The sequence below is a fragment of the Phyllobates terribilis genome, unplaced genomic scaffold (genome assembly GCF_046119375.1).
Source record: "Phyllobates terribilis strain yellow unplaced genomic scaffold, ASM4611937v1 Scaffold_1__5_contigs__length_1240528914, whole genome shotgun sequence".
Lineage (NCBI taxonomy): Eukaryota > Metazoa > Chordata > Amphibia > Anura > Dendrobatidae > Phyllobates > Phyllobates terribilis.
This window is the reverse complement of record NW_027362761.1, coordinates 1,201,389,121-1,201,404,909: the sequence shown is the minus strand read 5'-3', so window position 1 is coordinate 1,201,404,909 and position 15,789 is coordinate 1,201,389,121. Positions and strand designations below refer to the sequence as shown.

At 46.1% G+C, this 15,789-nt stretch overlaps 1 protein-coding gene across 1 annotated transcript in view; it reads right to left on the bottom strand.

Annotated features, from left to right (window-relative positions):
* LOC141218863 (vomeronasal type-2 receptor 26-like) overlaps positions 1-3,738 on the bottom strand; it is an 89,807-nt gene extending 86,069 nt beyond the window's left edge. The window contains exons 1-2 of the mRNA XM_073665958.1: positions 3,647-3,738; positions 3,112-3,403 (exon numbers count right to left, since the gene is read on the bottom strand). Coding sequence (XP_073522059.1) covers positions 3,112-3,403; positions 3,647-3,738 — 384 coding nt within the window. The remainder of the gene's footprint in view (positions 1-3,111; positions 3,404-3,646) is intronic.
* Positions 3,739-15,789: the final 12,051 nt, after the last annotated feature.

The following is a 15,789-nucleotide window of genomic DNA, read 5'->3' as shown; positions in this document are numbered from 1 at the left end:
CGGGCCAACCACCGTCAGCCACATCTTGTGCATCCGCGGCCTCTTCATCCTCTGTTACTGGGGGGACAGCAGTCACACCTGTTTTGGGATGCAGACCTGCCACCTCTTTACCCGCAACAGCAAGCGTGATTGGCAGGTCATCATTTTCTTTGGAGGTGGAAACACCAACTTGTGCTCAGCGCTGTCCGACATCGATAGCACCACCTTTGGATCAAGGCAACCTAACATGTCCGCCTGCATCTTCCTCACAGACCGGTAGTTTGGGAGAGACACCCTTCTCAACCCAGTCTAAGCACAACAGCCAGCCCTCGGTCCCTCAGATGTGGACAAGTAAAAGACCATTTCCTCCTAGACATGAGAAAGCTAAGAGGTTGAATTTCACCATCTGCAAGCTCTTGGCTACAGAAATGCTGCCTTTCCGCCTGGTGGACACAGAGGATTTTCGAGACCTTATGTCCGTCGCAGTGCCACAGTACCAGATGCCCAGTCGGCACTACTTCTCAAAGAAAGGTGTGCCTGCGCTCCACCAGCATGTCGCACACAACATCACCGCTTCTTTGAGAAACTCTGTGTGTGACAGGGTGCATTTCACCACAGACACTTGGACGAGTAGGCATGGACAGGGGCGTTACATATCGCTGACTGGGCACTGGGTAACTCTGGTGACAGCAGGGCAAGGGGCTGCTGTCCAAGTCTTGCCGTCCCCACGAGTTGTGCGTCAATCCTCTTTATCTCAAAGTTCCTCCACTGCTTCTGCCTCCTCAACCTCCTCTCGGTCCTCCACCTGCACCCAAAGCCAGTCTGGTCCGGACCGATACCCAAAACTTATCGGATATCGCCGATTCCGATACCGGAAACCAATGCAAGTCAATGGGACAAAAATATCGGAATGAAAATAAACCCTTTCTTTCCTTGTAGGTTAATTCTACATGAAGTAAAACAACTAAGAATAATGTAGAATGTATTACACAAAAAGCCGGCAATTCATCAACTGCATACACCGGTACCCGACAATTTAGAACAGAAAGAATAGAGCTTCATACATAGATTAGATAGATAGAAACATGTCAGTCACATATATATGAAGTACAGTGACAGTGTTACTTACTGTACTTGTCATTTAGTGTAAAGGATTTATTAAAAAAAATAATAGTGTTTTCATGCACCGTCTCTTTAAAAAAGCCGGCCGGCAATTCATCAGCGGTACCCGACAATTTACAACAGAAAGAATAGAGCATCACACATAGATTAGATAGATAGAAACATGTCAGTCACATATATATGAAGTACAGTGACAGTGTTGATTACTGTACTTGTCATTTAGTGTAAAGGATTTATAAAAAAAAATAATAGTGTTTTCATGCACCGTCTCTTTAAAAAAGCCGGCCGGCAATTCAGCTTCTCTACCCGACAATTTAGAATAGAAGGAATAGAGAATCACACATAGAATAGATAGATAGAAACATGTCAGTAACATATATATGAAGTACAGTGACAGTGTTGATTACTGTACTTGTCATTTAGTGTTAAAATAAAGGATTTATTTAAAAAAAAATTGGCGTTGGGTTCCCCGTAATTTTAGGCTCTAGCGGAGGTTAAGCAGACGGCTGGGGCAGATCTTTGAAGCCTGGGAAGGGGGTAATACCCACGGAGCTTCCCAGGCTACTAATATCAGCCCCCAGCTGAATACCTAGCCTTTACTAGCTATTAAAATGGGGGACCCCCCAAAAAATGACGTGGGGTCACCCCTAATTTAATAGCTAGCAAAGGCTAGGCAGACAGCTGGGGGCTGACATTAATAGCCCAGGAAGGGTGCCATGAATATTGGCCCCCTCCCAGGCTAGAAACACCAGCCGTCAGCCACCCCAGAAATGGCGCATCCATAGGATGCGCCAATTCTGGCACTTAGCCTCGCTCTTCCCACTGCCCTGAAGCGGTGGCAGTGGGGTAATAGGGCTGGGGTTGATGTCAGCTTATAATGCCAGCTGACATCAAGCCCAGGTTAGTAATGGAGAGGCGTCTATAAGACACCCCCATTACTAACCCCATAGTCAAAGTAAAAAAAAAACACAAACACCCAGAATAAAGTCCTTTAATGGAAATAAACACAATTCTTTATTGTTCTAAATTAAACCATACTTACCATCACACCCATTCCAGCTGAAGCCAACGATCTCCTGCAATAAAAGAAAAATAATAAAGCAACATCATCCTTACCTTTCCATGGTTCCCACGACAGCTTCTGCTCTGCTATATCGAGATGACAGGCTGGACCGCAGCAGAAAGCTGCCATTCAGCCTGTCATCCCACAGACACTGAGAAGCGCAGGCAAACAGTGTTGCGAAACACAGTGCAAACAACTTTGCTCGGGCACCTCCATTTTTGAGGAGGTGCCTTATATATGGGAGATCCTCCGGCAATTGGCCGGGGACTCCTTAGGACGGCGCGCGCGGCCCCTTTAAGAGAGAGGGAGCGCGCGTGCGCCCTAAGCACAGTGCCTGGGAAGCAGCGCGCGCTGCCAGCAGCGCGGGAGGAGGACGCTGAGCACGGAGCAGAGAGGTGAGTGGAACGGTGTCTCTGCCTAGCAAGGGGCAGAGACGCCGATGCTACACTGATTCTTTTAGGCCATCTATACTAAGCTCCACCAGCTTTCAAATTAATAATAATTTTTAGCTGCATCTAGCCAGGAAAATAATTTTGGGGCTCCTAGATGCGCAAGACACAGGAGTGCCTTCTTGCTGCACTACCTGCAACATGACCCTCAGATTGTCAGAATTCGAAGTAATCCTGACTACTGGGTTGACACACTCTTTAATCCCCCACATTCTTCGATCAACCTTTTCATTTTAATAAAGAACAAAAAAATGGTCATTTTTGAAATTATAAGCAGATGAGTACAGAAAAGGAACAGATTCTCTAGAGGAAGCACAAAAAATGGCCACACTTCTTCTCTAGAAGGTACAAGAGAAAAGCAAAAAATGATCCCCAGGACTTTCAGGTGCCAAAACTACATTTCAGTTAGATTTCTTATATGAAAAGCCATTTACAATACAGTTAATAACCAATGTCTGGTTTCTGATTTTATGATTCCTAGGAATAAATGATACTTACCTGGGTATAACCATAGACATTTAAATGTTCTATTATCTGTAATGACGTCTTCGATGACTGATCGCCAACTACACCCACCAGTTTGCCATTACTGAGACAAGAATAGTTGGGGACTATGTCTCCAGGACCAGATAAAATCTGTAGTACATTCTCTACAGCTTTATGTTCATTGTTACAGGAATCAGTCACGTGGTATCCAAGGGTCACATTAGGTAAAATATATGGATTCTTGTTAATCTCATCAATGGCGAAAATAAAGGCAAGAACATACTGATAGAAGGATGGTACAGGACTACAAAGGGAAAGCAAAGAGAAAATAAAAATTTTTTGGACTATATAAAGGTAGAGGAATAAAAAAATATTTCTAAACATTCTGTAATAAGAAATCTATTTAGTTCATGTTATTTATTCTGAACATGCTTGATAAAACTTATCTTCCTTGATGCTCTGTTTGCATATTACTTCAGCCTTGAGAGAAGCAATATTTTATAAGTTTGCACAACAGCCAACGCATTTCAAGCACTCCAGTTCTTACTCATCTCCTGCATGCTCCCTGTCATACTTGCTTGTATGATTTTTATCTTGGAAACATTTTTGATTTTTACCATGAAGAGTGCTATAATACATATTTACAACCACTACATGCTTGATACTACCTTAGTGGCTGATATAATCCTCTGCCCTCCCTCTTAGGTGGTGAAGAGGTTATCTTAGACACAGCTCCATTCAAAGTGTTGCAACCACTGCTGGCTGTCGTCAGATAACACAGCAGAGCTGTGCAGCAGAACTTGGCAGCAACCAGCAGTATCAGTGCTCAGCAACTCCATTCAAAGTGTTACCATCTGCTAATTTAGGGGTTCCGTGTATCAGCCCCCAATGATCACCTATTTGATGATATCCTGACCATAGTTCATAAAGAACTGTGCCTGGACAACCCCTTCAAACACCACTATCTATGCCCATCTGTTCCTCAGTTGACAATGGAACAACAGGAAATTAACCCATGTGTTCAGCTGAAAATGGACCATTCCATAGCAGTAGAGAAAGACATAGACCGCACATACAAAGATCACACATTCATCGAAAGCCGCTAGGCAAAAATTGACAAAACTCAACGTAAGGTTCTCAGTTTAAGTTCTGATCAAACTGTATGATTCCATTGCCACATCATGGTGAACCTCCCAGTGGGTGGCTGACTTTTTATAGCCTTAATGGCATGGCGCCATGCTCTAACCACTTCTGGAGCATTAGTGCGCCAGCAGGGTGGGCGACCTGGTGCCTCAAACCATTCATGCTGCAAGGCTGAGTCCCCAGGTCACAACACCCCATAGGCACAACAACAATGGCCACCACACAGCACCATGTTGAAATTAAAAGACTCGCAATTTTACCCATGTGTTCCCCTCAGAATTTTTACTTGTTTATATTAGGTATCTGTGAAAAATCCTGCAAACTAAACACCAGTGGAAGTAACATGATCTGTTGTTTGTTTAAGAAGCTGTACACACTGGATATAGTGAGTGCAGTTTCCCTATAGAAAGTTTTAGCAAAATGTTTTTTTTTGCAGTAACTTGTTCACTTATGGTAGACTCATATATATGACTCCAGACAAGCACCAAAATACAAAGTAATGTTCGCAACCATCCGTTCTATCAACTAAGATAAGAGATAAAGGGATATGTTTGTATTGTGGTCAATGCTGAGTGCAGAGTCTATATGCATAAGTATTGGGAAGGGGCTCTGTCAGTCACCCACTGGAGCCATGGAATGTGATAACTTGGTGCTAACGTGTTGCCATAGTGACTGGAGGCCTAACAAACATTGCTAGGCTTGCTACGGATGGGAACCTTTTATATCATACATGTCAAACTCTGGCCTATGGGACAAATCTGGCTCACAGGGTTGTTTTATTTGGCCAGCGACACCAGAGCCACCACCCTTGTGTGTGGTCATTATTTTGTATGGAGAACTATGTAGGGCCTATTATTCTGTATGGATGACTATGTGGGGCCCATTATTCTGTATGGAGGACTATGTGGGGCCCATTATTCTGCATGGATGACTATGTAGAGCCCATTATTCTGCATGGAAGACTATATGGAGCCCATTATTCTGCATGGAGAACTATGTGGGGCCATTATACTGTTTTGACGACTATGTGGGGCCCATTATTCTGTATGGAGGACTATGTGGGGCGCATTATTCTGTATGGAGGACTATGTGGGGCCCATTATTCTGTATGGAGGACTATGTGGGGCCCATTATTCTGTATGGAGGACTAAGTGGGACCCATTGTTCTGTATGGAGGACTATATGGGGCCCATTATTCTGCATGAAGGACTATGTGGTGTCCATTATTCTGCATGGAGGACTATGTGGAGCCCATTATTCTGCATGGAGGACTATGTGGAGCCCATTATTTTGCATGGAGGACTATGTGGAGCCCATAATTCTGTGTGGAGGACTATGTGGGGCCCATTATTCTGTGTGGAGCACAATGTGGGGCCCATTATACTGTATGGAGGACTATGTGAGGCCCATTATTCTGTGTTGAGCACTATGTGGGGCCCATTATTCTGTAAGGAGGACTATTTGGGGCCATTATTTTGCATGGAGAACTATGTGGGGCCATTATTCTGTATGGAACGCTATGTGGGGCCATTATTCTTTATGGAGGACTATGTGGGGCCCATAATTCTGTATGGAGGACTATGTGGGACCTATAATTCTGTATGGAGGACTATATGGGGCCTATAATTCTGTGTGGTGGACTATGTGGGCCCATTATACTGTATGGAGGACTATGCCGTGTCCATTATTCTGTATGGAGGATTATGTAGGGCCCATTATTCTGCATACTGGCCCGTGAATTTGTCCAAGTTTTTCATTTTGGCCCTCTGTGCTTTGGAGTTTGACATCCCTGTTTTAGACCTTAGGGTAGGGCTCACTAGGCTGCCTGTCAGTATATCATGGATGGGCATAATAGACATATTGCAGTATATTGTAGAGCCAACTAGATTATTGCAGAGTCAAGTCCCATAATGGGGCCAAAAAGTTGCAAAAGATTAAAACGATTCTTCTTGAAAACTAAGAGAAATTTATAGATGTGTTCAGTAAAATAAGATTATCTTTCAAGATCTGTACTTACAATTTACAGACTCGATCAACTGGCTCTATAAGGTGACTGTCATAAAAGTAATGTACAGTGAATATTCCTCCAATGATCATATCTCCATCCTGGAAATAACTTGTGTTTAACAGAGGATCGTCTTTTCTAATAAAACAATTAGGTCCTGAGCTTAGTTTTTGGCATTCTGCTGGTATTAAAACATTGGCAATAAAAAATACTACAATTATCAACTTCCCCGACATCTCTGCAGGTTGGTGGCTCATCCATGTAATATTCTTTGGAATATAATTCAATCATAACAGATCCATCTGGCCTGTAGCTTTCTGAATGTTGTATACAGTAGTAGGTTACTGAACGAGCCATTTTATATAGTGTGGATGGTGTCTGTGAGACATTCGGAGGGAATATTATTAGTACAATATTAAAATAAAATCATCTTCTCCATACAGTCATATGGGAATCAAGCTAAATGCAGAATTGTACAGAAGACTTACAAATATTTCCATAATAGAATATATTATGTTCAGCTACAAAATTTAGCTATCAGTGATCTACAAACATATTATAAAATAAAATAAAAGTTCCATATTCTGCTTTCTGCTGGTTCAGTTCCATTTTAACATTTCATGTAAATCTAAAGTCTTACGAGTGGTGCAGTAAATTGAGCCTTGATATCAATATTAAAATAATTATTAATCAGTAGTGATGAGCGAGCATTAAAATGCTCTGGTGCTCTTTGGTCGGGACTAGTGTTGAGCCACTCCCGTAGTGTTCGAGTTCGGTTCGGTTCGTCGAACACCCGTGTGTTCGCCGAACTGTTCGTCGAACTGTTCGTTGAACACCTTTTAACACCGTTAAAACCAATGGCAGGCAAACAAAAACACATAGAAACACATAGAAAACACCTTCAAAGGTGTCCAAAAGCTGACAAACTGCTCAGAAGACACAAATAACACATGGAAAAGTGACAAGTACATATAGTCATGCAAAAATAAAAGAGGTGGAGGAGTAAAAGGAGGGGGAGACACAGATATAGGCATGTCATGCCCTTCTAAAATCCAAAAAGTGAGAAGCCGACACGGCCAGTCCGCTCCTGCCCGTGCCACCTCCGTGTCGCCGGGTTTGTGCCAGAGCCGCGGTGAACCCTGACGGCCAGCCCCCCTCTCCCAATACTGGTGCCTGTCCGCTGGTGGGTCGAGCGAGCCCCCCTGTGGTGGAGGCAGCTTTAAGCTTTTTAATTTAAATTGTCTCTCTAATTTGAATGAATACACTTTAAATCCATTTACAAGGATCTATTGGAGGGCAAGTCTCATGCCAGCAGCCGCGTAATTCCAGCTCCAGTAGCGTCCACTAAAGCTGCTGCAGTTAAAAACCTTTAATAAGGATCGAGCTCGGCTGGCCACCGCAAGGCATCCTACTGCCAGTCCCAGCCCCTATGCCTTGGGGTGCCTCCTGATGCTCTTCACTGAGTATCCCGTGGTCCCGAAGCATTTCCATTGAAAAAATTAAGTGTCCAAACTACAGGTGGTGTAGCTTGCTTAACAGCCGGGATAATCCGCTGACTAGCAGACACTGCTACTAGGCACAAAGTATTTCCTGGGCTAGATGCAGTTAAAAATTTGTAATTAGATACTCTCGTTGGATGCTGAGAAAGCATTCCATAGAGTCTCCTGGCAAGCTATATATGATTCTCTCAAAAAGCTTGGGGTAGGGGTCTAGGGGACCCTTTTATAGCCAAACTCACGGCCCTGTATCGCAATACGTCACCTAGGCTGAAGATAAATGGAACTGTAGCACCCTGAGGGCTCGGTTGCTACAGAGGTATTGCACCTCACCCAGAGGTGTGATATCTCACTCTCAGGTAAGGATGGAGTGTGGATCAGGACCCGACACCTGCATGCATTACAGCACATTGCCGTGGGGCAGGGCGACCAATATGCCCCTGAGATGGGCACGACAGTCCCTGTCCCGGGCTGGAGTGGGGGGAGGGAACACTGAGGAAGGGGAACCCTGTAGTGCAGGAGCAGGGAGGAAGCAGTTCCTGGGTGCATTGAGAGGGGAGTATAAAAGGTGGGCACCATCTTAGTTCAGTGCAGAGAAGTCTGAGCAGAAGTGACAGGGAGCAGGGGCTCTGCATGAGCTCTGCTCCGGAGGCAGGCCTAGTAACAGAGGCCCAGGCCAGGAAGAGGGAGAAGGAAGGAAGAGGAGCGGAGAAGGCTCCAGGAACGAGGAACGAAGGGATCCCAGGGGTGCGGACGGGCGAGTCGCTACCGCAAGCCCGAATCCACCTGCGTGGAGGGGTCAGGCCAAAGGGGGAGACCGGTCCCCGAAACTAGTGGAGGCAGGAAACGACCCTCAGCTAGAAACCGGAGGCTGTGACATTTTATGTGGCGCAGCCCCTCGCTACACTCGCTAGGAAGGCACCACATAGGGTCAGGGAAACTGGCGCCAAGTTTACCAAGAGGAGGCCCGAGGCAGCCGGACAGAAGGGTTGGTAAGAAAGGCCAGACAAAGGACACACAAAGGGGGTCCTGTGAAGCGCTCCAAAGTTATCTGGGAGTTGTCTGAGCCCCTCACCTGGTGAGCACAGTACGACGTGGGCAGCCGTTACCTGCAGACGTGGTCTGGATAATAAGAACTGTGAGTAAAGGCCCTGGACTGCATCACTGACTCCGTGTCGTTACTGCTGCTGCCCTGCACCATCACCCCCATCCTCCGCATACACTGCCCTGAGGCTATACTCCTCCCGTGGGGAGTTATGCTACGCTCTGCTGCACCCACAACACCAGCCTCAGCGGTCTGCCCTGCAGCGGCGGTTCACTCTGACCGCAATCCACGGGTGGTGTAGTCGGACATTTAAACATCAAAACCACATAAATAGTTCCGCCACTGATTTGACCGCCCTGAGCCACGGAACCGGGTCGCCGCCACGGAGAGTGCAACCACCAGCATCCACCAAAAAGGGTCCGGCTCCGGGTGTCCCAAGGCCCAGGGGGTGCATCAGAACATTTTTATCACCTTTCACAATCACCAATGGGACAAGGCAGGGATGTCCTCTGTCCCCTCTCTTATACATCCTAGTGACGGAGCACCTGCTCTCATCAATTCACCATAACCCCAATATTAGGTGGATTGAGGTGGGAGGCACCGAGTACAAGTGCTCTCTATTTGCTGATGATGTCCTAGTATATATCTCTCAATCACATATATCCATCCATGCTGTTATGGCTGAAATAGATCACTTTGTTACATGGTGAAATTTTAAAATCAATGCAGCGAAGTCTGAGGCCCTCGATGTCTCCCTCCCCAAATCCATACAAGATTCCATCCAGTCCAACTTTCCCTTTGCCTGGCCCTCACAGGGTAACAAATACTTAGGAATTCCTATTCATAGAGACCTCTCCCATCTATGTTATCTTAATTTTGGGCCCTTTATTGAACAACTCCATACAGACCATGGTTGGCAAGTTAGAACTGTAAGATTCACTACGTGAACCACTGGTGTTTTGTGGAAAAGCACATGTACACTGTGTTCCAAATTATTATGCAAAAAGTGTTTAGGAGTGATAAGGGAAGAATTTGTTTGTTTGTCAGTTAAACTCATTGATGGTGATGTGTGTCAGGGCTCTTTATATCACTGTAAGCAATTGCAGACACACGTGCTAATTAGTTTGGCAGGTGTGTTCAATGAAAGGCAAGACTACTTAAGAAGGCTGTCCCACATTATTAAGCAGCCTACATTTTCTGCCAAAATGGGAAAGAAAAAGGATGTGTCGGCTGCTGAGAAGCAACAAATTGTGGAGTGTTTAGGTCAAGGCATGACTACAATCAACATTGTGCGATGATCAGGATGAAGTGTCTTGGCAATCAAGAAGTATGTAGCTGATTCACAGTACACACGTGTGCGTGCTGATAAGGGCAAATTGAGGACTCTTTCCTACAGGCAATTACGTCAGGTTAAAAGAACAGTGGCAAAAAAGCCTTGTCATAGCAGCAGACAAGTTTTTGAAGCTTCTGGTGCCTCCAACGTCCCCCGAACAACAAGATGCAGGGTCCTTCAGAGGTTTACAGCTGTGCATACGCCATCCTGTCGACCTCCTCTATCCACTTCACACAAGCAAAAACGGCTCCAGTAGGCCAAACATTACATGAAGACTGATTTCAAAACTGTTTTGTTCACGGATGAGTGCCGTGCAACGCTCGATGGTCCAGATGGATGGAGTGGAGGATGGCTGGTTGATGGACACCCCACGCAAACACGGCTACAGCGCCAACAAGGAGGAGGTGGAGTAATGTTTTGGGCTGGAATCATGGGGAGAGAGATTGTCGGCCCCTTTAGGATCCCTGAAGGGGTAAAGATGAACTCCATAATGTATGTGGAGTTTCTCAAACAGCACTTCCTGCCATGGTTCAAGAAGAAGAACCGTGTATTCCACAGCAAGATCATTTTTATGCATGATAATGCACCATCTCATGCTGCACATAAAACATCTGCATCTCTGGCTGATATGGGCATAAAAGGGGACAAACTTATGGTGTGACCCCCATGCTCCCCTGACCACTACCCCATTCAGAACCTCTGGAGCATCATCAAAAGGAGTGTCTATGATGGCGAGAGGCAGTTCACATCTAAGCAACAGCTCTGGGAGGGTATTCTGTCTTCATGCAAAACAACTGAAGCAGAAACCATCCAAAACCTGACAAATTCAATGGACGAGAGAGTTCAGAAGCTCCTTTCGAACAAGGGGTCCTATGTGAAAATGTAACATCACCTAGAATAAAGTTTTGAGTTGAAAACTGTTTCATTTCAGTTTCTAATAACCTGCTAATGCTTAGAATTTCAAAAATGACCATTTTTTTGGTCTTTATTAAAATGAAAAGGTTGATCGAAAAGTTTGGGGGATCTAAGAGTGTGGCAACCCAGTAGTCAGGATTACTTCGAATTCTGACAATATGAGGGTCATGTTGCAGGTAGTGCAGCAAGAAGGCACTTATGTGTCTTGCGCAACTCGGAGCCCCAAAATAATTTTCGGGCTAGATGCAGCTAAAAATTATTATTAATTTTAAATCTGGTGGAGCTTAGTATAGATGGAGTAATAGAATCAGTGCTGCACAATGCTACAAAGCCCAAATTATTTTCCAGCCAAGGTACAGATAAACATGATTAGTAATTTTAAATCTGGTGGAGCTTAGTATAGATGGCCTAATAGAATCAGTACTGCACACTGCTACAAAGCCCAAATAATTTTCCAGCCAAGATACAGATAAACATGATTAGTAATTTGAAAGCTTAAAACGGTTGGTGAGGTGATTTCAACCAATCATCAAGCTTTTACTCTCCCCAGGATAACACAGGGGTAGAAAAGTCTTTTCGGATCCATGATTTGTTCATCTTTATGAACGTGAGTCTGTCTACATTATCAGTGGAGAGCCGCGTGCTCTTATCTGTCAGCACACCACCAGCAGCGCTGAACACACGTTCAGACAGAACGCTGGCTGCGGGGCATGACAAGATCTCCAAGGCGTAAGTGGCGAGCTCCGGCCATTTATCCAGATTGGAAGCCCAAAAAGAGCAAGAGTCCAATGACACAGTCATGGCTTCAATGTTTACTTGGAGAAACTCCTGTACCTTAGTCTCTAGGCGTAGACTATGTGTCAGACTTCTTGTCTCCTGTGGCCTTGCAAAGGATGGGCTAAAAAAGTGGTGAAATGATTCCGCAAAATTGATGATACCAGCTGAAACTGTGTTTCTGTTACGTTTTGAGTGCTGAACACTCGACGGTTCCACGGTTGGCAAGTTGGAACTGTGAGATTCACTACGTGCACCACTGGTGTTTTGGGAAAAAGCACATGTAAGATTCTGCCACAGTCTCTTCTGATACTCCTGCATGCGTGCATCTCTTTCTATGGCAGGAATAATTTCTGCAAATTTACTTTTGTACCGGGGATCTAACAGTGTGGCAACCCAGTAGTCATGATTATTTCTAATACTCACAATTCGAGGGTCATGTTGCAGGTAGTGCAGCAAGAAGGCACTCATGTGTCTTGCGCATCCAGGAGCACCAAGTCCCTGTTGTGTTGGTGGCGAGGTAACAATCATGCTTCCTTCCTCTGCCCTCTCCCCGCAACCTCGCACAACAGAAATGTGATCAAGGTCTCCCTCAACTGATGAGTCTACCACCAGTTCGTCCTCCACTTCTTCCTGGGCTCCTGCACCTTCCTCACTAGTTTGGCTGCTACCATGCACCCTGGTAAAACCATCTCCCCCACCCTCACATGCCTGCCACCTTGGTGCTGCTTACCGTCTGGACCTTGCAGATGTTAGCTCATCCGCATACAACTCCTCCTCCTCTACTTCCTCCACCTCCTCTTGTGCCACCACCTGACTCCGAATTCTGTTTAACATGTGCTCCAGCATGTAAATCACCGGAATAGTCATGCTGATAATGGCATCGTCAGCACTAAACATCTTCGTCGCCATTTCAAAACTGTGCAGAAGGGTGAATAGGTCCCTGATCTGAGACCACTCCTCCAGCGTGATTTGCCCCACCTCTGGATCTCGTTGGCCCAGGCTATACATCATATCGTATTGCACCAGGGCTTGTCGGTGCTGCCACAGTCACTGCAACATATGCAGAGTTGAATTCAACCGGGTAGGCACATCGCATTTTAGCCGGTGAAGTGGCAGGCCCAACGACTTCTGTAGAGATCTAAGTCGCTGAGCTGCGGGATGCAAATGGCAGAAGTGAGCACACAGTGACCGTGCCCTCTGCAGAAGCCATCTAGTCCAGGAAAGTGGGCTAAAAATTGCTGGACAACCAGGTTCAACACGTGAGCCATACAAGGCACGTGTGTGACATTGCCCTGGCGAAGGGCCGCACCGAGGTTTGCAGCATTGTCGCACACGGCCTTCCCTGGTTTCAGTTCCAGTTGAGACAACCATTCATGAAACTGGTTCTCCAGAGCTGACCACAACTCCTCAGCTGTGTGACTCACATTTCAAAGACATTTCAAAGTAAAAACCGCCCGATGATGTTGAGCCCTGCTGCCAGCATAGTAAAGAGGTGTGCAGGATCCCTTCTGCGCAGTTAGAAAGCTTGCGGCTTGACCAGACAGGCTTTGGGTGCAGGTGGAGGACCGAGAGGAGGTTGAGGAGGCAGAAGCAGTGGAGGAACTTTGAGATAAAGAGGATTGACGCACAACTCGTGGGGATGGCAAGACTTGGACAGCAGCCCCTTGTCCCGCTGTCACCATAGTTACCCAGAGCCCAGTCAGCGACATGTAACTCCCCTGTCCATGCCTACTTGTCCAAGTGTCTGTGGTGAAATGCACCCTGTCACACACAGAGTTTCTCAAAGAAGCTTTGATGTTGTTTGCGACATGCTGGTGGAGCGCAGGCACACCTTTCTTTGAGAAGTAGTGCTGACTGGGCACCTGGTACTGGCGCACTGCGACGGACATAAGGTCTCGAAAATCCTCTGTGTCCACCAGGCGGAAAGACAGCATTTCTGTAGCCAAGAGCTTGCAGATGGTGAAATTCAACCTCTTAGCTTTCTCATGACTAGGAAGAAATGGTCTTTTACTTGTCCACATCTGAGGGGCCGAAGGCTGGCTGTTGTGCTTAGACGGGGTTGAGAAGGGTGTCCCCGGCAAACTGCCGGTCTGTGAGGAAGATGCAGGCTGACATGTTAGGTTGCCTTGATCCAAAGGTGGTGATATCGATGTCGGACAGCGCTCAACACCAGCTGGTGTTTCCACCTCTGAAGAAAATGATGACCTGCCAATCACGCTGGCTGCTGCTGGTAAAGAGGTGGCAGGTCTGCGTCCCAAAACAGGTGTGACTGCTGTCCCCCCAGTCTCAGAGGATGAAGAGGCCACGGATGCACAAGATGTGGCAGACGGTGGTTGGTCCGGCCGGCAAGCCCGCATTGTAGCACAGTGAGCTTCCCACTGCAACTTATGCTTCATATCCATGTGCCGCTTCATGCATGAAATACTCAAACTATGTATTTTTTGGCCTCTACTTAGCTTTTGCTGACAAATGTTACAGATATCACGAGTTGGGTCATCTCTATCGATCTGAAAAAATGCCCAGGCTATGCAACGCTTAGCACCCATGCGACCTGAAGAGCCACCATGACTTGTGGTCAGAGGCAGAGTTGTGTTTGAGGATGCAGTTGTTGACGTGCTTCCAGTACTACGTCTCTGTCCAGGAAGGCGCAACCTGACCTCATCGTCACTAGCATCCTCCTCCACCTCCTCTGCTGACCTCATCTCTTGACTGACTGTGGGTTGACAGTAAGTGGGATCTCCAACCTCGTCATCATCACCCTGTGTGTTATCACACCTGTCGTCCTCAGAGCCAACCTCTTCCTGCCCTGACAAAAAGCTAAAATTGTCGCTCCAATCAGGTATTTGAGTCTCATCATCGTCTTCCTCATTGTCTCCACCAACAGGAGTTGCAGTTTGGGAACGAGGGTCTACATTATGGTCAGAACCTTCTGCGTCTGGTCATGGATCCGACTCATAAAGATTCTGGGCATTATTATTATTATTATTTATTATTATAGCGCCATTTATTCCATGGCGCTTTACATGTGATAGGGATATACATAACAAAAGCATTTACATAATCTTAACAAAACGAGTCAGCGACTGGTACAGGAGGAGCGAGGACCCTACCCGCGAGGGCTCACAGTCTGCAAGGGATGGGTGAGGATACAGTAGGTGAGGGTAGAGCTGGTCGTGCAGTGGTGTTTACTGCAGGTTGTAGGCTTGTCGGAAGAGTTGGGTCTTCAGGTTCCTTTTGAAGGTTTCCACGGTCGGCGAGAGTCTGATATGGCATCAGTGCAGATCATTTCCTCGTCTGGATTCACAGATGCTCTGTAGCCGACCTCTGATTCCCAGGCTATAGTATGAGTAAACAGCTCTGCATTCTCAACCATCTTTTCTACCCCATACTCAGACGGGCAGCTGGAGACTTGGGAGCTGTGAGGAAGCAAGTGTGATTGGGGTGACACCTCTGAGGACTGGAGTATTTGTGATGTTGAAGTTGAGGTGGAGGAGAGCCCATTTAAAGGAGCACTTGATATCAGTTGAAGCACCTGCTGTTTTTGTGCCTCATCTGGAATTTGTAGCGATAGGCGTGGCCGCAAGAAAGGGATCTTATCACATTGTCCGCTAAAAGAAGTAGACATCTTAGTTTGGCTGGAAGATGATCTTTCTTCTGCAGATGTTACTGTTGCTTTAACACTTACACCACGGACACAACCTTTTTTTCCCTTCCCAACATGCCTATTCCCCTTTCCACCAGAAGCAGGCCTATTTCCTTTCATTTTGTTGGTTAACTAATTGACAACTCTGAAGTTGTTTGCACAAAAAACAATGGATGGGAACCGAGCAGAGCTGAGTGGCCAAATTGTGGTATTAGCCCAAAAGTATTGGCTGGGTTAGATGCAGATAAAAATTATATTGAATTTACAACCTGGTGGAGGTTAGTATAGATGGACTAATAGAACAAGTCCCACACACTGCTACAAGCCGAAATA